This window comes from Panthera uncia (genome assembly GCF_023721935.1).
Source record: "Panthera uncia isolate 11264 chromosome B3 unlocalized genomic scaffold, Puncia_PCG_1.0 HiC_scaffold_1, whole genome shotgun sequence".
NCBI classification, from domain to species: Eukaryota; Metazoa; Chordata; class Mammalia; order Carnivora; family Felidae; genus Panthera; species Panthera uncia.
Genome location: NW_026057582.1, coordinates 112,897,591 through 112,921,291, shown reverse-complemented (window position 1 = coordinate 112,921,291; position 23,701 = coordinate 112,897,591). Strand labels below are relative to the sequence as shown.

Sequence of the window (23,701 nt, the reverse complement as noted above, 5' to 3'; positions counted from 1 at the left end):
CGGACTCGCAGTGTGTCTCCGCTTAATAGACCCCCGCCAGAGGAAAGCCCGCGCCGGGCCGCGGCCAAGCCCCGCCGGCCTTTTTTTGCGAATCACTCGACGCCCCCTTTGGCCGAGGTCGCGAGGACAGGATCGCTGAAGCCCCTCCCACCCGCTGCCCCGCCCCTGGTGAGGGCGGGACGACGAGACCCCACTTTTCCACGGGAGAAAAACCGAGGTGCGGTCCTTTGTGGAGACCTCACGGTTTGTGAGAGTTCGCGCCCCAGGGCCCTCGCTAGCGTCGCCCCGCTAAGCGGGAGGCTGCGGCCCCTCACTGCCCCCATCCCACGCCAGGGCCCGAACGCCACGATGCCCCGCCCCTCCCGGGACGGCTCTGTGAGGGCGGGCCGCCCGCCTTCCCGCCTCCAGGCCGCGCCCGCTCCCCAATGAGGGCTGGGCACGCCCCTGATGCGAGGCGTCGTGCCCCCGCCCCCGCAGGCGCCGTGCTTGCGGAGCCACCCCTCCCAGAGGCGCGGTGCTTCACCTCGCCTTCGGTCACTGGCGTTCCCTTAAACTGACGGCGTGGCTCGAGGGGCTGCTTAATCCCCCCAATTCTATGTTAGATGCTCTCCCCCCCCCCATCCGAAGTAAACAACCGAAGCTAGGGGAAAACGGGAGGCTTGCTACGCAAACGCAGCCTCAAAACGGCTCCCGGTCCCCTTCCAACCAAAGGCACCCGCCCCCCCAATACAGAAATTCAGGAGGTGCTTCGACTGTGCTGTGGGTCACCGAGAGCCCTGCTGTCCTCGATCCCTTAGAATCCTGCCTCAGGGCTGGAGGCAATGAGTTGCCATTCTTGCCCGGCCCCCGTGCTTGGCCACAGGCCGCGGTCACACCAGCCTGGTTTCGTCTGGGGTTTCATCCACTCACACGAGGTGAATGGACTCTGTGTCTCCTCCCCGCACCGCGTCGCGTCGCCCGCGGTTTCCAAGGCTTCTGGAAGCCAGGACCGCGTGGGCAGCTGAGGGTGGAGGAGCTGAGAGGGGAACTCCCGTCTCCAGCCCTGCCCTGGGAGCCAGGTTCTTAAGGGTTAAGCCGGCCCATCTTCCCACCATCCCTTTCCATATTAGGAACCCAGGAGCCCTGCCTCCCAGAAGGAAGCCAATCTCATTTTCTGAAATGGAACAGGAGCCATCTCCCAGCCCCTTCTCCAAAGTCTGCAGTTCAGTAGCTGTCCGTGCCTCAGATTCTACCATCAGAGCTTCATTTTTTTCATTAGAGCTTGTCTTTTTGTTCCTGAAAGAAATCACACCTAGAAGAAAAAGAGGCAGAGTATCAGGCACTTGGAAAAAGATCTGACCTGAGGTGAAGTAAAGGTAACTCTCCCACCCCCAACCCTCTCACCTCATCCCTCCAAGGCTGAGATTTTGGGAACTCGCCTGGGGAGCTCAAGCGAGTGGGTCGTCTCCAGGAGCCTTGCTCCATGCCTTTCCAGGAACCTTGTTCCACATCCTCTGACCTTCAAGGACCAGCCTCTTTCCCCAGGCCTCTACCCTTGTGCGCACCAAGTCTTTTTCCGTGTGGGCTGAGAACTGCAGCCTGGTTCAAAGGCCCCAGGGAAATGCCCCTGCCCTGTGCCGTGCTGCCAGCCACCTGACACCCCCAGCAACTTTTGCCCCTCTTGATGTCCCTTTTGCCCTGCTGGGCTCCTAGCTCAGCATGCTGCCCCCTCCAGGCCCCAGCTCCTCTGATCCCCTCCTTGTCCTGCCCACCCTGACTACCACATCCATCTTTGTCTTCTCTGGGGCTGTTAATTCATCTTTGAGCCTCGGCTGTAGGGTCACCTGTCTGGAAAGCCTTCCTGGGTGCTCCAAGGGGGAGTCAGGCTCCCCTTCCCTGCGCTCCCACAGCACTGAGGGCCGTGCCTTCTTCTGAACAGGCTCTGCAAGTTCAACATCTGGTCTGTGCCACTCCCTACTCCGGCAGACCATGAGCCCTTCCACAACCAAGCCAGGCAGAGTTCGGGTTCTCAGGGGGCGCTGGGGGCTACTGTGGGGAGCGCCTGTTTTTAGTGGGAAGACAGAGCACCCAGCCGGAGGGGAGTTGTGGGTGCTCCCCAGGGCCTGGGAGAGCGGGGCGGTGGCCAGTCTTCATGGTCCACTTTGGAGAGGAAATGTGGAGAGACAGCTCCGGAGGGGCTACAAGAATGTGGGTCTGGAGACGGGAGAGGAGATCGGCAAGGTGTCTGAGGGGAGAGGGCTGGTGGGTGGTAGTGCCATCCTGAACAGGGGGCGGGTCTGGGAATGTGAGGAGTGAGCAAGTCACTTAGGGGGTGGGGGAGCTCAGCCCAGTGACGCTGTCCTCAGTGAGCACCTTCTCCCTGTGCCTGCACAGAGCTGGGGCAGGGTGCCTGGTGCCCAAGGGTGTGGGTAGAGAGACAGTGCTAGGATTCTGAAGCCCAAACCCTGGAGGTGAAGTGGGTGGGCATAAGGACAAGTGGAGTGTGCAGCCCCTATCGACCCCATGAGGCCCCTTAACCAAACTGGTGGGGCCTAGGGCTCAGGGCCCCTACCTTACAGCTGAGGCTATAGAAGCCAAAGAGGGCAGTGAAGCAGTAACTTGGCTTAAGGGCTCTGACCCCCACATTAGAGCTAAACTACCATGTCCCCCAGATGTTCCCCTGTCCCCTGCCATTTCCAGACTCCCACACTGGGAAGGGGAGCAGCAGGGGTGGGGGAGTGTGGGCCCAGTTCACAGTGGACTCCCTTCATGACCTTGGGGCAACGGGTGAGCCCTTCTGAGCTTCAGCTCCCCCTGTCTAAGATGGAGAGCGCCAGATGAGCTTGGTTGTTTAGCAAGTGGCCAGGCCATGGTCAGCATCACAGCTCATAGAAGCTGTTGGAACCGAAAACTTCAGGGGGGCTGAGGCTGGTGTTTATTTGTAGTCTGAATCATCAGGGAAAAATCGAGGCCAAGTGGTGGGGGTTGACAGGTTTAGGTGCATGTTCAGCCCCGGGGCCTCAGTTTCCATGTCTGAAGAGGGGTCTCAGAAGCTGATGCTCTGGGAAGGCAGGACTGCCCCAACTCCAGGGCTTCCCATCTGTCCTGCTCTCAGGACCCACACTGAGGCAGAGCCCCGTGGACCTGATGCCTGGCCCCTTCTGCTCTCCCTGGCACTCCCGGAACTTCTGGCCACTGGACTGTGCCTGCTCACCAAGCCCCACTGAAGGGTGCAAGTGAGTGTGGGGAAGGTGGGCACAGCAGCCCTTGAGGCCCAAGCCGAGGCTGGGCTCCTCTTTCCTGGCAGGTGCTCAGACAGAGCCCTGGAGCAGGACTGGAGGCCGTCAGAGAAGGACCTGCGGGTATGGCTGGCAGAGCGCAGCTGGCAGCGTTGGCTGACCACCTGTGGACGGCGCTGGAGGCCCTATTGAGCGAGTACAGGCGCCGCAGATGCAGGGATGCAAGCTGGGACTCTGCAGGGCCCTGTGTGAGCTCCTCACTCTGGGGCACATAGTGAGGTTCCCGTCCTTCTCTCCCTGGTCTTCCTTGCTTATCTGCAGGCCCAGGGAGCACCCCTGAGCTAGAAAATCCTCTTCCCAGGCCGAGAGCTCTAGAATGCTCCGGGCTGGTTGCCCACATCTGGGGTCATGTTCTCAGGAAGGCTTGTCAAGGTCTGGGGCATCCAAACAAAACAGGAATCGAGTCCCCAACAGAGCTTCTGTGAATAGTGTCATTTCTGTGATGGCGCCCCTGGAGGTGTGCAGTGCATTATCTGGTGTGGCTGGGGGCACTGGATTGGAGGCAAAGGAAGGGCCAGGGTCCCTGTGACACCCACCCACCCCCCGGCCAGAGAGTCAGAGGGAGGGAGGAAGCTGGTTTCAGCTCAGTGGATAGAAAAGTTTCCAAGGCCCAGTTGCCCCTGGCGAAAGCTGCAATCCCCAGGGAGTGAGGAAGGTGAAGGTTCATGCAAGTTGAAGATTCTAGGGGAGGCCCCCGGAACCCCTGCCCCATGTGGGCAGCACCACACTGTGATGGCCTAGGCTCCTAAGCTTTTAGTCACGGGGGGTCTCAGCCCACAGCTGACCCTCCTAGAGCTCCTGCTCCCTACCATGCTGGGGGTGACCCTGGGGACCCACCTGTCTGCTCCTGCCTCCCAGCTCTCTAGCATTCCATGACAGCATCCCTACTCCTTTTGCTGGAGCTCCAAAGCCATCAGCAGCTAGTGTGGAGGAGTGCTGTCTCAGGTCCAGCTGGAGGTGGAGGGTTACGTGTCTGGAGCCTATAGTGGTTACAGCAGCCCCTCAGAGCTGTGGGGCACAGTCCCAGGCGTACAAGCCAGGACTCGGGTCTGTGCTGGGCTAGCAGCCAGGCCCTTGGTGGGGCTTATCGCAGCGGTGGAGCAGGCAGGGCCTTGTGGAGTCTGCCTGCTTTATCAAAATCCACAGACACTGCCGTGCCTGGGGACAGGGATGGCTCTCTGCAGGGGCTCTGTGCTGCCTTCAGCCCTCCTGGCAACAGGTGGAAAGCTCCCTGGCCCACCTGGCACAGGAGAGGCACCAGCTGCAGGGATCCCAGAGACAGGAGTGGAGGCCAGACTGGGACACACAAGACAGGTCAGGGTGCCCAGTTATGGGTGAAGGGCATGGTGGCAGAGGATGGGCAAGATCGTGCTACTGCAGACGGAAATGGAAAAAGCCCAGCTGTGTTTGGACCAGAGGAGCCAGGGGCCCCGTGGGCCAGAGCCCTTCTCTAAGTGGGTGCCTGGCAGGGCGCTGAACACCGGCCCTGCCTTCTACTTCATTCTTTGGTCTTCATTCTTAGAGCAGCAGCTGGCAGAGGAGGGCAGTGCGAAGATTGTTCAGTTCCCTCCCCGTCAACATTTGGGAAGACGCTGCCATCACCCGGCCTACTCCCCTCCGGGTCCAGATGGGAAAACAAAGCCTAGAAGGTAGGGAAGAACTTGTTCAGGCTCCAGACAATGTGGTCTGGAGGCTGTGAGGAGACCTCAGGATCCTGGACCGAATGTACCTGCAGGAGATGCTGGTGTCAGGCCTGCAGGGCCAGGAGCTGAGCTGCGATGGGGACAGGGCCCGGGCACTTTAGGGCCCGGATGACGTCTTGATGGGGGCAGCTGAGACCCCTGCCCAGGCTCAGGATATAGCCTTCCTGCAGGAGCAGCTCTTGATCCTTGGGTCAGGTGGCCCAAGACAGCTGGCAGGATCATGCCCCACCCCCCCCCCCCCCCCAGGGAATCCAGGGCACCAGCTGAGCCAGCCTGTGCCCACCTATACCAGGGGGGCAGAGAAACAGGGGATTCTAGGCCCTGACCTTGGGGATTCCAAAGTTGGGTGAGGGGCCTAGGGACACCATGGAAAAGGGAATGCCCAGGAGGGACAGATTGGAGCAGGGCCTCCACACAACGCAACTCCAGCGTGCACCGTTCCCACTGTGGCCCCAGAAAGCGCCCTTTGGTGGTACGCAGCCTGCCTTAACCCGTCTGGTCCAGATTGAAAGCTTGGGGTTTGGAGAAGTCCCTTGGGGGCTGGTGAGGTCAGAGGAGGCCTCTTGGAAGAGTTGAGTCCCAGAGGATGAGGGAAAAAAGGGCTCTGGGAGAGGGTAAAGGCCTGGTGGCTAGCCTGAGCAGACTGATCCCAGCCAGGTGAGCCCCACAGTCCTGGTGGAGGCCAAGCCATGAGTGGGGGGAAGGGGGGGTCTTCACAAGTGAACAGGAGACTCTCAGAAGGGCTGGGCAGAACCCCCGGTGACCAGTGGTCTGCTTAGAGCAGCCTAGAGGCTGGTCTCCACAGCCTCTAGGAGAGCACATACGGTGTCAGAGGGCCCCGTGCAGGCCCCGGGGGCAGAGCACCAGGGCTACGTGCGGAGAGGGTGGTGTGGCGAGCAGCACTGGGGGTGCCCCCCCGGAGGCCTGGCAAGTAGCCACTCAGGCCCACCCTCAGATCGTCTCACACTGGGTGAGATGGCCCTGTGGGCAGGAGGTGGGCCAGCCTCTGTCCCCAAATCCTGAATCATGTGGCCAAATTCACAGATTCCCTTCCCTGGGTATTAACACTCCTGGGTGTCCCATTCTGGCCCTTTTAGGGAAGCACGGGGGAAATCTTTCAGCTTCCACAAGTCCTGTCTCTGCCACGTATGGCCAAACCTTTCCTGCTGGCCCAGGGCCAGGCTGGGGGGAGGCAAGATGACCTTAGCTGCTGAGCTCAAGTCAGGATGCTTGGGAGTGGAAGTGCCCAGGACAGAGGGCTCTGTGTGTGTAGGGGCCACAGAGGAGGCGTCTCTGCCCCAGTCCCCATCCCAGCCAGTAAGACACCGTGAGGACGTCCATGCAACTTGGAAAGAAACCATTGAAAATGGGTTGGGGGCCATCTGGGGCCCATACTGTGTCCATTTCTACTAGCACACTCTAGGTCCAGGAGGTGCCAGTGCCCCTAAGGAAAGAGCTAGAAAAGGAAGAATCACATCCCAGGCTTCAAGAGAAGGTGGCTGAGTGCTGGAAGGCACGCTGGCACCAGGTGGTAGTTGCCCTGAAATTGAAAGAACTGCAGAGACCCCAGACAGAGACCGAGGCCTGGTCTCCCCAGGTGGGTGCTCTCTGCCCACCTTCCTCTCCCTCCCCACGTGCCCCCTCTCCTCCTTCTCTTCCCCACTGTCCAGTCTTTCCTACTGCGAGCCATTTAGTGTCTTTCTGCTCTTAGGCTGCCCACTAGCTTTATCCTACACTTCCTTCCCTTCTCCTGCTTCTTCCTCATTACGCTCCATCCACCCACCCACCCATCCTTCTTTCCATCCCCCCCGTTCACCCAGCATACCTTCCCTGAACATCTACTGCATGTCTGGCCCTCTTCTGTGTGCAGGAGAACCAAAGTCAGATCAGACCACTCCTCGTCCCCAAAAGTTTATGGTTTGGGGCCACACAGTCATCAAGTGGGCAATTACAATTTAATACGTCTGATGAGGAGACGGGCGCCTCGGTGGCTCAGTCGGTTGAGTATCTGATTCTTGGTTTCAGCTCAGGTCATGATCATGGTTTGTGGGTTCAAGCCCCAAGTCAGGCTCTATGCTGACAGCACGGAGCCTGCTTGGGATTCTCTCTCTCTCTCTGCCCCTCCCCTGCTTGCTCTCTCTCTTCCTCTCTCAAAAATAAATACATCAACATTTAAAAATATATGTCTGGGGCGCCTGGGTGGCTCAATTGGTTAAGCGTCCAACTTTGGCTTAGGTCATGATCTCGCAGTCCGTGAGCTTGAGCCCTGTGTCGGGCTCTGTGTTGACAGCTCAGAGCCTGGAGGCTGCTTAAGATTCTGTGTCTCCCTCTCTCTTTGACCCTCCCCCACTCACGCTCTGTCTCTCTCTCTCTCTCTCTCTCTCTCTCAAAAATAAACATTAAAAAAATTTTTTTAGGGGCACCTGGGTGGCTCAGTCGGTTGAGCATCCGACTTCGGCTCAGGTTGTGATCTCATGGTTTGTGAGTTCGAGCCCCGCAATGGGCTCTGTGCTGACAGCGTGGAGCCTGGAACCTGCTTCAGATTCTGTTTCCCTCTCTCTCTCTGCCCCTCCCCTGCTCACACTCTGTCTTTCTCTCTCAAAAATAAACATTAAAAAAACGTTAAAAAAAATATATGCCTGATGAGGGGAAAGGCACTGTAGGAGTTGGGGAGGGGGGCAGCGGATAGGTAAATCCTCCCGATTGAAGGGGTTTCTGAGCCTCTGAACCATCCCTGAAGGATGAACTGGGCATCCTCAGTGAAAGAATGAAGGGCACTTCAGCAAGAGAGAGGGGTGCATGCAGAGGCCCAGAGAGGACAGATGTGGAGGTGGCAGAGTGAGAACAGTCCCTGACCCAGATGAGGAGTAGAGAGGGCAAGGGGGTGAATGGTGGGACGGGGGCCAGGGCAAGGGCTTGGGTGTCCCGGGCCGTGTCCACCAGACTTCGAGTGCAGTTTGGTGACGGCCTTCTCCCAGCCAGTGCCCTCCCTTAGTGTCTAGGGCAAACGTGTACATGCACAAGCAGACGGACTGGTGGACACTCCCTCCCCCCCACCAGGATACACGCGAGACACTCACCCAGAGACACGCACATGTTCCCAGATGTGCGCACACGGACACAGACACAGAGAGTCAGCAAGGAGGCACCCTGGAGGCCCAGGGATGTGGAGCTGCAGGGACCCAGGAGGGGGGTCCTGCTCTGCCGCAGTGGGGCTCGTCTGCGTGAGATGAAGGAGCGTGAGAGCGGGTCTCAGCAGCAGTGCTTAGCTGGCCTTAGGCCTCACGAAAGGTGGCGTTGGTCTAAATCGGTGTCTCAAACTGGGGTCCAGAGCTTTGCTCCAAGAGGGCTGTTAGCTCCTCAAGGAAGCAGATTTGCAGTGATCGTCTGCAACTGCGCATTTGTACAGAAAGAAATCTCAGTTTTTGTCTGTTTATCAACCCAGACCCCTGTGGGTTGGAGGTTGTCTCCTCAGGGCCTGGAGAGACACTACTCTTTATGGGGTGTGCACCCCAGTCCGGACGGGGGCCTGCGGGCGGACAACTCCGGCGAGAAAGCGTGGTGACTGAGGGCTGGGACCTCTGGGCAGATTCAGGTGCCGGGAAGGAAGTGGTGCGGAGCGAGCCCTGTGAAAGCAACATGCAAATGACCCGTAAACCAGTGTCAGTTTGGGCCCCAACCAGAGGGCCTTCCAGTCCTTTGCTTCTCGGGGACTGCCCAGGCCATTTCTCTCTCCCCAGTCCCCAGGGAGGCCCGGCCTGGACTCACCTTCTGTGAGCAAGTGGTGCCCCAGGCCCTGCGCCTGTCCAGGGAGGGTGATCTAGAATTCCACCCTGGGCCATGGGCAGGGGTCCTCTGGGGAGCAGGGCCTGGGGCTCTCAGGGAAACTGGGCAACATCTGGCTGGCAGGAGGGTGCGAGGGGCTCCCGGGGCCTCCGGTGCTCTCCACCTACAGTCTCATCCCCAACCTCAAGCTCCTTCCACCCTGACCCTCTCCCGGTCTCTGTCTCAGTCTCTCTTCCTCTGCGCCAGCCCAGGATTCTGTGCTCTGCACTGTCCCCAGATCAGTGGTTAAGACCGTGGGCCCCAGAGCCCGAGTACTGGGCTCCAATCCTGCCTCCGCAGTGTACTTGCTACGTGACCTCGGGCAAGTTACTCTACCTCTCTGGGCCTCATCTGTAAGGAAGAAACCCCAAAACCAAAACAGTTATGGTTCTCCCCCATCCGCTAAGAGGGGTAAACTGGACACGCATGTAGAAGGCTCAGAGCAGTGTCGGCATGCAGCCAGGAAATGTTCGCTCCTGTTACTACACACTTCACGCCGCTTGCTGGCCTGGCCGCTTTGCGGCGAAAATCGCCTTTTCCAACTGGGGCTCCGTGTCACTCGCCCTCTGGCAGTCTGCCAGGGCTGCCAGAACAAAGTACCGCAAACCAGGGGGCAAACCAGGGGGCTTCGGCAGCAGATACTTCCTGTCTCACGGCTCTGGAGGCTGGAAGTCTGAGCTCCAGGTGCCGCAGGGGTGGTTCCCCCTGAGGGGGGGATTCTGTTCCTGCCCCTCCCTGGGCTTCTGGTGGCTGCTGGCAGTCCCCGATGTTCCTTGGCTTGCGGACGCATCACCCCAGCCTCTGCCTCCACGTGCACAGGGTGCTCTCCCTATGCACGTGTTTGTGTCCAAATTTCCCTTTTGTAAGAACACCAGCCAGATGAGATCAGAGCTCTCTCCAATTACCTCTGTAAAGACCTTATCTCTAAGGTCACATTCTGACGTACTAGGGGTTAGAACACAAACATAGCTTATACCTCCCAATTTGCATCCTGCTACCTTCCTGTCGGGTGGGTTGGGTAGGACTTGGGATCTCGGGGACCCAGCTGTTCCGTCTTCTCTTTCCCCTCATTTAGCCCCAAGGCCCTGACACGGCTGCAGAAAGGCTGGAGGGGCCACAGGATCGGCCGCTGTGAGGAGGGGTGGGCACTGTTTAGTGAGCCCCCAGGCAGCCTGTCCGCATCTGGGTGGTAGAGGCAGGCGAGGGGCCAGGATGGAGATCACACACAAGCGCGTGTGAGTGTTTGTGGGCATGAGAAGATGGGGTGAGGGCTGCCCTCTGTCTGGCCAGCAACAGAGCAAGATGCAGACTCTGGAGAAGGAAAACAGCCAGGTTGCTGCCAGGTGGCGAGGAGCTGGAGGCTGCCCGAGGCTGGGATGATATGGGGCCCACCTGGGATTGGGGCCCCCAAGGAGCCCTTCCTGACGACCCTAGAGTCTTTCCCAAACCCGAGATCAGGGACCTGGTGCAAAAGAGTGGGAGGCCCAGGCTCTGCCAGTTACCAGCCACTTCCCTTCAAGAGGTCTCAGCTTCCCTGTCCCAAAGAGTCCCAAACTCCCTGCCCTGGCCCCTGTCGTACCCAGGGGCTCAGGGGCGGGGCTGTGGGGCCCTGGGCAGCCCATCTGTCCACAAATGGACAAGAGCCTTGCACTCCTGGCTGAGCTGGATGCCGGGGAGCTCTAGGACTTTGGGCGCAGCTGACACCGGAACCCGCAGGGCCAGGTGCCCTCGGGTCAGTGAGGCCTGGGCCTGCCCACACCCCAGAACAAGGACGAGAACCTGGACAGTTCAGCCAGCCTAGAAGGGAGGCCAGCAGTCCCAGAGTCCTAGCCGCCCACCCTCTTCCCCCAGCAGGGTCCCCAGGCAAGCTCTCAAAGTCTGCACGTGGAGGGTGGGCTCCCCACCCTGTGGAAGTCTAGGGACCAGACTGCCACCTACTGAGTGGGCACCAGTCAAGCCCACTCCCTCGGCCTCCAGACACAGCCTGTGGGGAAGGCCACTGTGGAATCTTCCCTGGGCCTCTCAGGCAGCTGGGAATGGTGGCCTGGTGGCCCTTGCTGTTTTGGCTCAGATCTCCATCTGTACACTGGGAGTGGTGTTGGCAGTACTCAGGGGTTCTGATCCTCATTGGTCCTATGACCCTGTTCGGTGTACCCACTGGGTTACTGTCCCTGGGTCACACTCTCTCCAGCTTTTAAGAACTAGGCCGATGCCCCAGCCGAGTGGCCCATTCGCCTTGGTTGGGCTAATGATGTTAGAACGGGGGTGGGGATGAAGGTACAGGTCTTGCTGTCCCCACCAGGCCCCAGGAGCTGCCAGAGCCAAGGACCACAGAGGAGCCAGAGGAGTGTCGAGCGTGGGCCCCACCAGAGGTGGAGGGGAGAGCTCACGGGCAGGCAGGGTGGGAGCTGCTCCAGCCCCCACAGGAGGTGAGAGCTAGCTTGGGGTGCTGGCTGCCCTCCCTCAGATCAAGGTGGGGGCAGGGCTAGAGACGGGGCCTCCCAAGCAGAGGACAAGGCTCTGATCCCACACTGGGCCCTTGTGACCAGGGGTGGGAGGAGCTGAGACCAAGGGCCCCCAGGGAGGTGAAGGTGGGGAGGGGAGGTGCCTAACTTGTTGGAGCCCGTGAGTCAGGATCAGGGTGTTTTCACTGAGGGCCAAGAGCAGAGCCTAGACCCACTCTAGGCTGGAGCCCCAGGCGGCCCTGACCTTGTACTATTGCAGGGTGGCCCTGGGAGGAGCCCAGGCACACAGGACAGGCTCACCAATCAATGCAAAGCAAGTGCACGAGGGCTAAGTGCACAGGGACCCCATGCAGGGAGACAGGGGATGATCTGGAGATGGAGAGGGTTCGGAGACCTGGCCTGCCCTCGGGGAGCCCTTGGGCTGAGCAGCGTAGCCCCATAGGGAGCACTGAGGGAGTATCACCCATTCATATTTTTGTATTCAGGGGAATTTGTAGTCACCTGTATGGTGTGGAGAGGAAGAGGCTGTCCTGCTCCCTCCTCCAAGTGCTGTTCTACCTGCCTCTCCCTGCCCGACAGCTATTATGCCCCTTGTTTGGGTCAAGGCAGAGTCCCAGGCAGGCCCCCGCGAGAACCAGGGTGGGCGATGTCCTGAAGCACCAGATCAGGGTAGGAGCCAGTGACTGACTCCCTCTCAGACTCTCCCCCTATTCCCAGACTTCCCTGAAGGAGGCAGGCTTGGAGCTGGCCCAGATGCGAGCTGGGCTCCAGAAAATCCGGGACCCGGAGCTGGAGGCTCACCAGCCAGCCCCAGAGGTGCCCAGAACCAGGTGCTCAGCATCCCTCCGCCTCTGTGCCTCTGCCAGGCCTGCATGCCTCAGGGGGGGGCACGGTTCCCTGTGCCCAGTCCCCAGTGCCACTGACCTGCCCTCCCCGGACTCAGTCAAATCCCTCCCAACCTCGCACTGCCACCAGGAGAGCCCAGGCCCTACAATGTGCTCACTGTCTTTCTGCCTTCCTCCCCAAGGTGGCAGAGAGGCTTGCTGAGAAGCTGAGGCTGGAAGCAGCTGAAGGCTCTGAGCAGGAGCTGGTGGAAAAGTGAGGACCATGGAGTGAGGGGCACCCGGATCTGAGGGGCTCTGTGGGGAGGAACCACCTTCCTTCACAGAGACCCTCACAGCTCTTCCCCTTCCCGTGAGGATTTGGGGGTAGATGGGAGAGGGCATTTAGGGACATGCTAAGAGAATCCCAGGGGGGGACACTGCCAGGCCTGGAACTTGATGTATCTCCTGGTCTGCCTTATTCTCTCAGAAGAACGGAACACGGGGAAGAAGCAGGAGGGGGCATGGCTGGGTGGGCTCTGGAGGCACAGGGATTAGGACCTCTGGGTTCCTGGGCCTGGGGTCATGGATGGAAGGAGAGTGGCCTTCTTATGCTCAAGTCACCTCCACCACTGACCAGCTCAGCGAGCGTGAGCAAGTCTGCCTTCTCTGGGCCTCAGTTTGCTCTTCTGTAAAAGGGGGATACTGCCTATCGTACCTATCTCAAAGGATGATGTGAGGATTACACGAGACAGTGTGCCTGGCTGGTGGCCCTGAGTTTCCCTATACCTGGGGTCCAGTTAGAGTGAGTAAGTACTAAAGTCATAAAACCATGGAGGTGGGCCCAAGACCACCTGCCTATAGGGCTTTAGTCACAAAGTCTATTTGTCCGGTATTCTATCAATGAGGCATTATTTGCACTTAATATATTCAGGAGACAAAGTGGGCTGCCAGTGATGGACAATATAGCACGTTCCACGGCCTGGAACAGCTCCTGCTTTAGGCTTGAATACCATTTCACCTTGACGCGGGTCCTCATCTTTATGACCCTGTGTGGAGGAGCTTGATGGGGTGCGGACTTCTATCTTTTGCCTGAGCTTCTCTCTGGGGACCCTTAGAGAATGGGGTCACATCTGCCAGTAGGACCTGGGAGACTCCAAGAGTTCCGACTCTCAGGCTGAGAACTGTGTCCCCAGGGAGAGGAGCTGGTGTAGCTCTGAGCATCGAGGGCTCTAGCACTGGGAGGGCGGGAGCCTCCAGCCATCTCTCAACCCCTGAAGGTGACACCTGGGGACTCCCTAGAGGAACAGGCAGAGTAACCCCTGCCTCCCTGTGTGACCCAGACCCTGTTTCTCTCTCTGCCTTTGTTTCCCCATCTGCCAGCCAGAGTGGGGGGAGACAGAGGCCCACAACGTCCTTCCAGCGTTTCTGGCGATTCTGAATGGATTCCTCAGCTGGCCTCCCTTTCCCTGGCTAGAACCGGAACTACTCCATACCTGGTTACCTGCCCTGCCTCTCTGCCCTCTGTGGGGTCAGCTTCTGCTTCATTTGTCCCCAGGTGTCAGCCATAGCCCAAGAACCATGGAGGAGAGGAGCATCTGAGAAACGGTGGCACTTGGGGCAGTGCCCTAGCTGGAGGAGAAAGGTGTTGTGCCCACTGAGGCCCAGAGCCACCAGGGTCCAGGTTTATAGCCTCACTCTGCTGCACAAGAGACCGAGGTCAGCCCTTTGCCCCCAGTGAGCTGACAGCAGACTGTCAGGCTTCAAGAACCAAGGGTGGGCAAGGACTCCCTGGGGAGAGTGGAGGCACCCCCCCCCCCCGCTAGGGTTTCTGTCAGGCCTGAGGCAGGGGACCTGTCATAGGTGGCTGCAGTCAGAAGCCTCCCTGTCCCCTGCCTGAAATAGGGCCTGAAATGCCCATGTTAGTACAAGGTTCTTGACTCTTAGTGGACGAGGCCACCTGCCCTTTCCCAGAGGGACCCTGTGGCTAGAAGTAGATCTGGGCAGAGAGTGGCCAGTGGGGCGCTGAGGTCCTTGTGGGGCTTGGTTGGTCCATTCACTGCCCTGTCCCAGCACAATGATGACCACAAACCTTCTGTCTTACTGGTGAAGGCCTTGGGTATTGGGCTTTAGACTTTTCTTTTTTTTTTTTTTTTTTTTTTATTTTTTTGGGACAGAGAGAGACAGAGCATGAACGGGGGAGGGGCAGAGAGAGAGGGAGACACAGAATCGGAAACAGGCTCCAGGCTCCGAGCCATCAGCCCAGAGCCTGACGCGGGGCTCGAACTCATGGACCGCGAGATCGTGACCTGGCTGAAGTCGGACGCTTAACCGACTGCGCCACCCAGGCGCCCCAAGGCTTTAGACTTTTCAAAGTGAGTTCTGATACATTTGTGCCTCACATCACTCTATAGTCCCTATTTCACAGGGAACTTGCCCAGACAAGGCAGTAATGTGCCCAAAGTCACACAGCAAAACGGCAGCTAAGCCCCCTGGTCCCTTAACCTGTTCCAGAAAGGTAGTTTCTCGTTTCTGAGCTTGATACAATGGCCATCTTTGATGGCCACAGGCAAGGCTGGCTTAGAGTTGTCCCCCTTGAGGTTATCTGGCCATTTTTCTCCTTCTGAACTTCCCTCCCCACCCTGCTGTGTACTTCCTTCCCCTACAGAGCTCCGTCAGCTGGGCCACATGCTTCCAGAACCTCCCTCAACTCTGTCACTGAACATTCCCTCCATCTACTGACTTAAGCAGAGTTTGGCAGAGGAGGACCCTGGCAGGATGGAAGGACAGAACAGCTCTCAGATTGTTTCTCCAGCATCGTCTCCTGCAAAATGTTCTCTGCCCTCCCTGCCATTCACACAGCTGCTGTGGGAGCTGCAGAGTTCCCAGCTGATGGGTCCAGCACTGGGTCCTGAGCCCAACAGAGCCAGTGGCCCTGTCCTGATCACTGGACTTGAGACAAAATCGTAGTCTCTCGGGGCTGAAGACTGGACACAGAAAACTTGGGAACTGTTAACTTCCCTGTTTTTCATGGTGTCAAAAGCTGGATTTCAGCGAGGGCAAATGGAGCCGACAGGTCCCAGGACGTGGAATTGGGATGGAGATACTTTAGCTCATCCCAGGAGGTCTCTTGTATGGAGAAGACATAAACTTGACCTTTAGGATGGTCATCTCACGTTGCTCTGTGGCCTGGGCAGCATGGTGAGCTGGTCTTCAGAAGGAAAGGAGTACCTTCCAAGGGCAGCACTTGCCAAGGCCAGTCCCACGCCCCGCTGTCCTTGGGCTCCCCCAGACTCCGAAAATAAATTCTTCTCCTTTCTGCTCACATGAGATGAGTGGTTTGGGACCCCTGCCAGGGCGCATCCCCAGTGCGCTCCAAACCAGGGCGCTGCCCTCCCCGGAGGGCCCTCCCTTCAGGCCGGGCACCCACCCTCCAGCCGCTCACTCCCTCAGGCCGGCTCCTGTTTGCTTCCTGGCACAGATGGCGTTCCCCCCCCGCCCCCTCCAGAGAGACGGTACCTCTCTGTCTCCAAGCGCAGCAAGGTCCCCACTCGTCCCGGTCCTGCTTTTCTGGTCGGTTCCTTCTTCCTTTCCCTCCAGTGGTGATTCCGATCTCTCAGAAGCCGCAAGCCACCAACTCCCGTTTTCAGGGCGGAGACTCCCAGGAGAAGGTGCAGTAGGCGTCCGGGCTTCCCTCCCGCGCCCCGCCCCCTCCCCCCATTGGCTATACGGAGGGCACGTGGCCAGTCCTGGCCAATGAGGTGGGGGGAGGTTGCGGCGTGGCGCGGAGCCGGGAAGGCTGGTCCAGGAGAATCTTGGATCCTCTCAGGACTGTCAGGTGACTCCCGACTGCACAGCAAGGGGGACATGGGCGGGACGAAGACTTGGGACGACCAGACACCCCCTCCAACTTCTGCTTCCTTCTGTCACCGGGCTGGGTCGCCCCTGCCCCTCACTGAAGGGCAGCTGATTGGAGTCCATTCACAGCCCTGCCATTCACTACATATGTGACCTCCAGCACATTTCTGCTTTTCAGTTTTTGCATCTGTAAAATGAACGAAGTTACTGCCTCATAGGGGTGTGGGTGGAGTGGAAATAAGCGTGTATAGAATGCTTAGTACTTGCTGGGAGGGCAGACTCTGGACTCCGTAGCTACCGAATTAGAACCCCTAAGCTCTTCTCACTAGCTATAGGACCTCAGGCTAGTAACTCAACTTCTCTGTTCCTCGGTTTCCTCATCTGTAAAATGGGAATCATAGTCCCATCTCATATGTGTAAAGAATCCAAGGAATTAACACAGAGAACTTAAAACAGCACCTGGCCCACACCAGTGTTCAGAAATCGATAGTTTCATAGGTAAGTGCTGTCAGGTCTCCTGGAGCACACGTGCAGTTCCTCTGGGGTACAAACCTAGGAGAATTGCATGTGCCACTTGGGAATGCCCAAGTGTTTTCCAAAGTGGTTAGACTAATTTACACTCCCCTAGCAGTCTCCAAGAGTTCCCATTGCTCCCCATCCTTGCCAAGACCTGGTGTTGTAAGACCAAAGTGTGTGCCAATCTGATGGTGTGGAATGGTTTTCTGTGCATTTCCCTGGCCCCAGTGAGTTCCAGCCATTTGTATTTCCTCTTCTGCAAAACAGCTGTTCATGACTTGGCCCCCTCTTCCAACCCCCCCTCCCCTTTTTGCTTTTAACAATAAGCATTAACACACACACACACACACACACACACACACACACTCTGGCTGTTAGTTTTATGTTGCAAGTATCATCTATTTTTTTTTTAAGTTTATTTATTTATTTAGAGAGAGAGAGCACAAGCAGGGGAGGGGCAGAGAGAGAGGGAGAGAGAACCCAAAGCAAGCTCCGTGCCATCAGTGCAGAGTCCAGCACAGGGCTCAAACTCACTAACCGTGAGATCATGACCTGAGCCAAAGTCAAGAGTTGGATGCATAACCAATTGAGCCATCCAGGGGACTCTCCCAGTGTGTCTTTCTAAATACCAGTATCTTTTTTTTTTTTTTTTTTTTTTTTTACTGTTCATTTATTTTGAGAGAGAGAATGTGAGAACGTGAGCAGGGGAGGGGGGAGAGAGAGAGAGAGAGAGAGAGAGAGAGAGAGAGAGAGAGAGAATATCCCAAGCAGGCTCCAAGCTGTCAGCACACAGCCCAATGCAGGGCTCGATCTCACCAACCCGTGTGATCATGACCTGAGACGAAATCAAGAGTCCGAAGCTTAACCAACTGAGCCATCCAGGTGCCCCCAAAACCTGTATCTGTCTATTTTGAGGGGGAAGGGCCAGAGAGGGGGAGAGAGAATCCCAAGCAGGCTTCACACTGTCAGCACACAGCCGGATGTGGGGCTCAAACTCACGAACCTGTGAGATGATGACCTGAGCTGAAATCGAGTCAGATGCTTAACTGACTGAGCCACCCAGGTATCCCAAAATACCAGGATCTTTTGATAAACTCTTTTGGAGGGTCTAGTTGGAGAAATTCTTCCCTTTCTCGAGGTCTTGGAAGATATTCTCCTATAGGTCTTGTTAAACTGAAACGGGAAGGAATTGCAGCGGCCTGGTGCCTTGTTCTTCCTAGATTCTCCACGTCCGTCGGGAGCTTTTCTCCTCTCACCACCCCCTGCAGTCACGATGCACCGTTTCCGCCTCAGAGGTCTCTAGACCCTGCTTCTCCTCACCTCCCCGACACCCCCGTGGGCTAGGCCTGCTGCACCTCTGTGTGGCGGCCCCCTGCTGCGCCACAGGAAGCTGTGAGGTGTGATACCAACTACTGGTTACCAGTTATTAAAGTACTAAGGGCTAGCGGTGCCTGGCTGGCTTTGTCAGTGGAGCATGTGACACTTCATCTCCAGATTGGGGGGTTTGAGCCCCACGTTGGGTGTAGAGAATACTTAAAAAAAAGGACTGGTCATTTCTTTCAAAAGGTGTTTAGAGACCACTGAGAGGCTCAAGCCTGTCCCAAGGTCACTCTTCGTTTGCTAGCACTTCAGAATGGCAAAGGGGTCTGCATTTGCCTGCCTCAGAGGACTGCACAGACTGGGGAGGGGCGTTGTTGTTGTGGAGGAGGGCAATTACAAATCCCCAGTGCTTTTCCTCTCTGCCCACTTTTCTTGGTTTCACCAAAACTGGGTTGTAGCCATAGGATGTGCATCATGGTGGAAAAAAAAGGCTGGGCACTCGGGGTCCAGGCCCGAGTTCCAGCGGTGGCATCCCAGAGGTCTAATGTCCAGAATGTCTCCTGACTCCAGATCACACTTCCAGAAAAGCCTCTTTTTAAGCCTAGGTCCTGGTTAAAATGTGTCAGCAGTGCCCTGATGCTCAAAGGATGGCACCCACATCCCTTAGCCTGGGATCCATCCTGGACCCAGCCATACTTCTCCCCAATTCCTCACCCCTCCAACTCCAGGTCCTGGCCACAATTCCCCAAGGGCAGGTCCTCTGAGGCCACCAAGTTTCCATAGATCAGTTCCTCTGCCGAGAATGCTTCTCCTCACATCTCCAGCTAGCAACCTCACTCTTCCAGCTGAAAGATTGCCACCTCTGGGAGGCTTTCCAGAGATGCCCCAGTGAGCTGCCCCAGCATCCATCTGCCATCAATGGCCTACTGTCCCAGTCACACTGCATTTCAATTTTTGATTGGATAATTGTGTGTGCCTCCCCAACAAGACTGTGAGCTCCATAAGCACGGGGACCATACTTACTCGGCAGGAGCTCAAAAAAGCCTTGCTAAATGGAGGCAGTCCCCTGGCCCCGTGCCTGCCAGGACACTGATGGGGAACCACTGGAGATGGTCCTGGTGGTCAGGCAATACCTAGGGTTTCCTGCCAAGCCAGAAACTGGCTGAGAGTGAGCACTCTGGAGAATGGATAAGCAGTAAAGGGCAGAAGGTTCAGGAAAACCCAGGGATCCAGAGGAGCGGGTCCTTTCTACTCTCAAGGCTCTCACCGCTCCCTCATCCTGATCACTGCCCACTGGGAGGGTCACTGAAAGCATCTGAGAGACCTGCTTGTGTGAAGAGGTAGAGGTTTATTGAAATATAAACATTCGAGAACATGTAAGATAGAAAATAACCACAACATATACAGACACTTGCTGCAAGAGGACGTCTGAGGTATTTATCCACTGCCTAGGCTATCCATGTGCTAGCACATTTTCCTGGTCAGAGTACACAGATGGGGAGGGGAGGAGGGGTGGGGACGAAGCAGCCCCGGCCCACCGCCTGCCCTGTGGCCTTCAGGACTGCACCTTCAGGGAAAGCTTCTCTTGCCCAGGGCCCTGCTCCTGGGGCACCTGCTGGCATCCCTGACTCTTGGGCTTCCGGGCTGAGACCCTGCTGTTGTCCTCGAGGGCAGCAAGGGTTTGCTGAGAGGGCAAAGCTGGCTGGGCAAGCTGCCTGGGGAAGGGGAGAGGATCCAATGACCAGAAAGCCACAGTGCACTGTCCCTGTGTCCTCCGGCTAGAAGAGTCCATCCTTCGTGACCAAACCCCTGAGAAAGACACACTGGCCAAATGTTGCGACACTTTCAAGTGGGCCCAGCGCCAGCCAACCAGGCCCTTCCTGGCACCGGATCCCAGACACTCTTCTCTGCCCACCTCCTGCGCTTACCTGGTGGGTAAGGCGGGAAGGCTCCTGAGGCCAGAAGAGGGTCAGACCCCGCTGGGTGGGGCTGTGTGTGTGTGTGTGTGTGTGTGTGAGTGAGCAAGTGTGTGGAAGGCTGGGGAGGGAGTGAGAAGATGCGTCCGGCAGAGTGCAGCTTACCAGGCTGAGGGAGCTGTTTTGTGCTCCAGCTTTTGATTTCCCTTTCCTTTCACAGACAGGGCCGAATGCTAGCCGTGTGACAGCTCGTGCCAGCGTGGCCTGTCACCACCACAGCCCGATGACGTCACAGTGAGCGGTGTTCTGTGAGCTCTGCAGGGCGGACTCAACCAGAGATGAGCCTGGTGTGACAATCACCCCGTCTTCCCAACATGGGAGCGGCCGGCTCCAGCCCAGAGGCCCAAGGGAGGACGGAGCTCACGGCATCCCCTTATCCCTGGGATGGCTCTACAAGGCCTCTACAAGGCCCAGGGCCTCCCCGGCCTGCCCCTGCCCTGAGGTGGCAATGCTGAGTGAAGGGGAGCCATTCTGTCCCCACCCTGGGGAGCTGGGGGTAAGGGTGTGGGACCAGCCCTGCTCTGGCAGCAAATGGGTCAGGAACCATCTTCAGAACCGTGTGGTTTCCGGACCTGACCTGCGTGAGTAAGGGCCTCTCGCTTCACCGCCTCCCCGGCCACTGTGATCCCTGAGTCATCTGCCCTGCCTGCCTCCCCGCCTCGTCACTGGGGTCTTAGCGAAGGGCCGGAGGGGCTGGGGTACCAAAGGTTTGCTCGGCTTTAGGGGTGATCTGCTTTCATTTCTTTGGTGCTACAATAACAACAATAAAAATTAAAAACAAAAAAGTCAGCAAAACACATATAAAAAAGATATCAGAGATGCAAATACTTCCTGAAGAATCAAACATCAACAATTACAAATCTGAGGTATTTCAATGAACCTGACATCAGCAGGTTTGGGGATGTTGGGGCTGAGGTGACCCCATGAGAAGGGAGGGCCCGAGGGACAAGTGGGCTGTTCCTGGGAGAGGTGGCCAAAAGGGCGAGTGAGAGCGTGAGGTCTGGGAGGGCCAGAAAAGGGTCAGTGTGAAAGCGGGTGCCAGGGCCTGCCTGGGCAGCCCCCTGAGGCTCTGCCTCTCCCTCAGCAGGTACCCAGTAAACTCTGGGGCCTGAGGACTGCCCTCGTGTGTCCTTTCTTGGGACCATTAAAAGAGGGACATGGGGCCCTGAGGATAGCTTCGAGACTTGAATATGAGGGACCCACACCCCTGGAACCAAACATGGTAGGTGAGGTGGGTAGGAGGGCCCCATCCCATGCTCAGCGGAGAAAGGCCATGAAGGCATTGTCTTGGCCCCTAGCAGCCCCAACATGGGAGTTAAAGACTGAAGGGCTGAGCAGGGGAAGAGGCCAGTGACCCCAGGGTCACGGCAGAAAGCAGGGGAAGGGAAATAAATTAAGGGGAAGGGCTCTGGAGGGCCTCCAGCCCTGTGCCGGCTTACAGATTGTCGATACACTGTGCCCGGGACGGGAGGTGGCCTGGGAACCCCGGAGGAAGCTGGCTGCCCACAGACCCCGCCCAGTTCTCCAGCACAATCCCTGATTGGGCAACGCTGCCCTGTCCTGCCCCTGCAGCCTCTCCCTGTCCCCAGAGTACAGCAGGACCCGAACGGAGCCTGGACAGACGGACATGTCCAAACTCTCAACATCTGGCCACATGGTGTTTGACGTGGGCTCCGTGAGATGAGGTAAATTCTGTGCATCAACCTCCTTCACTCTCGACAGGAGAGCGGGGCACGGGGAGCTGGGTCCTGCCCCTCAGAGGGACCAGCTGGTGGAGGGCTCGGCGCTGGGGGTGCCCCGGGACGAGGTAGGACTGGCTGAGCAGTGAGAGCTGCCGCTGCCACTGCCGCCCATGCTCTGGGCGGCAGACCCTGCGATGAGGTGGACCACGGGCTTCTGGGCAAACAGCACACCTGGGGGGGGAGGGGGGGAACGAGCGTGAGCAAAGAGTCTCAGGCAGCTGCACTCTGTCCCCGCTACGGGTGCCCAGCCCTGTATAAGGCTCCGTTCCAGACACCGTGCTGGCCGCTGACCAGAGTCCTGAATACTGTCCGGCCTCAGGTGCTGACAGGCCGGCCAGGGGCAGAAACGTAAACCGTGATTTTTGAGGAGATGTAACCAGTGCTCTGTGGGCACTGCTCCCTCCTCTAGGGGCTTGTGGGAACAAAGAGAAGGTGGTGGAAGGCAGGGGCAAGCTGGTCAGGAAAGGCTCAGGGGGAGAGCATGCCTGGGCTATCAGAAAGAGCGGCCAAAGGAAGAGCCGGAGCAGGGAGGTGGCAATGTGCTGGAGGCTGGCATGGCAGGTGAGGCTGGACGGATGGGAAGATGAGGGAAGGGAGGCCTGTGTACCTCTTAGGAGGCAGGTTTTACCCTGCGAGGGTCGTGAAGGCCCTGGAGCTTTTAGGAAGGGGAGGGACACGATAAGATATGGGTTTTAAAATGCTCTCCACGGGGCTGGGAGGAACAGGGGCAACAGAGGCCCACAAGGAAAGAGGCCCAAACCAGGGCAGCGGGGTTGTGGGGTGGCAGAAAAGGGGAGAGAGCAGAGGAGCGGGGTCTGTCAGCTGTGGGGGTGAGGACAGAGGTGAGGGGCTCTTGGGAACGACTTCCCAGTTCCTGGCCTGTGCGACACGCACGCCCACCAAGAAAGGGCACAGGTGGGACAAGGGTGATGCAGGTGAGGTCTGGGGTGCCTTCACCTCCCTTCTGACTGCTCCCCATGTTGTGAGGAGGCGTTATCTCCCACTTTCCAGACACTGATATCGTCTTTCCCTGCTTTCTCCGTGGACCCACCCCCAGCCCCCAATCCTCTTAGACCGTCAAGTACCACCAGATGGCAAAGAGCACCTAGGCCCTGCCTGTTGTCTCGTCTGGTCTCCTTGAGAGGCCCCCATGTCAGGCTGAGACTTCTCAATGTGGCCTCCAAAGCACCAGTCATGTGGTGACCGGCAAGGTGATGTGGCATCGCTGCTTCTCCGTAGGCTGCTTCCAGGAACTCCGTCTCTTCCCTGGCTGCAACCCTGATGCTGGCAGCTGGTGGCCGGCAGAGCCAGAGCGTGAGGCCCACAGGGTGGCGCCGCCAGAACAGGAGCACCAGTTTGATGGAAGGTGTACCTTAAAGCCCCTCCTCTGGACCCCTCGGGCTCTCTGGCCCCCACTCAGCAAGCCGTGCTTACTAGTAAGACTTGGGGCTTGTTCCCAAACTCACCCCTAAACCAAAGAAATGGGAGCGGGAAAAGGACTGGTTTCCAGCAATTGAAAAGACTTGGTAGAGATGCTAACCCAACTAGCCAACAAATTACTGCCCAAGTAGACAGCAATAACTTTAAAGGACTGGGCGGAATCATAAAAACAGGCGGATTTCTGCTACACTCAGATTCCTTTGCCTGCGTGTCAGTCCTTGGTCCGTTTTAAAGAAAGGGAATGACAGGCAATGTTTAGAGAGAGTGGAGCTGAACCATTCCAAGGAGCCCTGTGCACCACAGGTCCATGACAGCAAATGCGATGTTTAAGGCATGGGCATAGACCGGATTATGATGCTTCGTGCTTAAGTGATGGGTGCAATTAGCGAGTCAACCGTTGGTCCAAAAGGGTTAGATGAAGGGTCTCCACCATTCTGTCGAAGGTAGGGGGGGGATCCGTCATCCTGCTGGCAATCCTCAGCCTCTCCCAGTCTGGAAAAACCACTTAACCTTTGGAACCTCGAGACTACATACAAGAGAGCCACCCCTGGGAAGCTGTTCAGATGGGAGGGTGACAGGAGGGGCCCTGGCTGTGGGCCTCCCTCGGGGCTCCCAGAGCCTCACCTGCGTAGGTGGTGCCATCGATGTCCACGGACATGTTGATGCTCCCGATGCTGCCTGTGGCCAGGTTCAGCGCTGCGGCCGAGGCCTCTGTTCTGTCTTCTGCTAGGGACAAGGGAGACAGCGGGCCTGATTA

General features: G+C 57.8%; 1 protein-coding gene and 2 long non-coding RNA genes across 7 annotated transcripts in view; 1 reads left to right on the top strand and 2 right to left on the bottom strand.

The window, feature by feature from the left end:
- Nucleotides 1-728: 728 nt before the first annotated feature.
- LOC125910151 (uncharacterized) lies at nucleotides 729-15,773 on the bottom strand. The gene is made up of 3 exons (XR_007453869.1): nucleotides 15,612-15,773; nucleotides 8,062-8,607; nucleotides 729-1,291 (listed from the first exon to the last, which is right to left on the bottom strand). It is a non-coding gene; the product is annotated as an uncharacterized LOC125910151 (long non-coding RNA).
- A 3,341-nt stretch (nucleotides 15,774-19,114) lies between these two features.
- ARID3B (AT-rich interaction domain 3B) overlaps nucleotides 19,115-23,701 on the bottom strand; it is a 58,410-nt gene continuing 53,823 nt past the window's right edge. For all 4 annotated transcript variants that reach the window (XM_049613864.1, XM_049613865.1, XM_049613866.1 and 1 more), the window contains exons 8-9: nucleotides 23,569-23,667; nucleotides 19,115-21,675 (exon numbers count right to left, since the gene is read on the bottom strand). In XM_049613864.1, coding sequence (XP_049469821.1) covers nucleotides 21,518-21,675; nucleotides 23,569-23,667 — 257 coding nt within the window. In that variant the 3' untranslated portion in view covers nucleotides 19,115-21,517. The remainder of the gene's footprint in view (nucleotides 21,676-23,568; nucleotides 23,668-23,701) is intronic.
- Nucleotides 20,554-22,870, top strand: LOC125910152 (uncharacterized). 2 transcript variants are annotated; one of them, XR_007453871.1, is made up of 3 exons: nucleotides 20,554-20,628; nucleotides 21,335-21,447; nucleotides 22,744-22,870. It is a non-coding gene; the product is annotated as an uncharacterized LOC125910152 (long non-coding RNA). The 2 variants fall into 2 exon arrangements; XR_007453870.1 differs by lacking the exon at nucleotides 20,554-20,628 and adding an exon at nucleotides 20,897-20,984.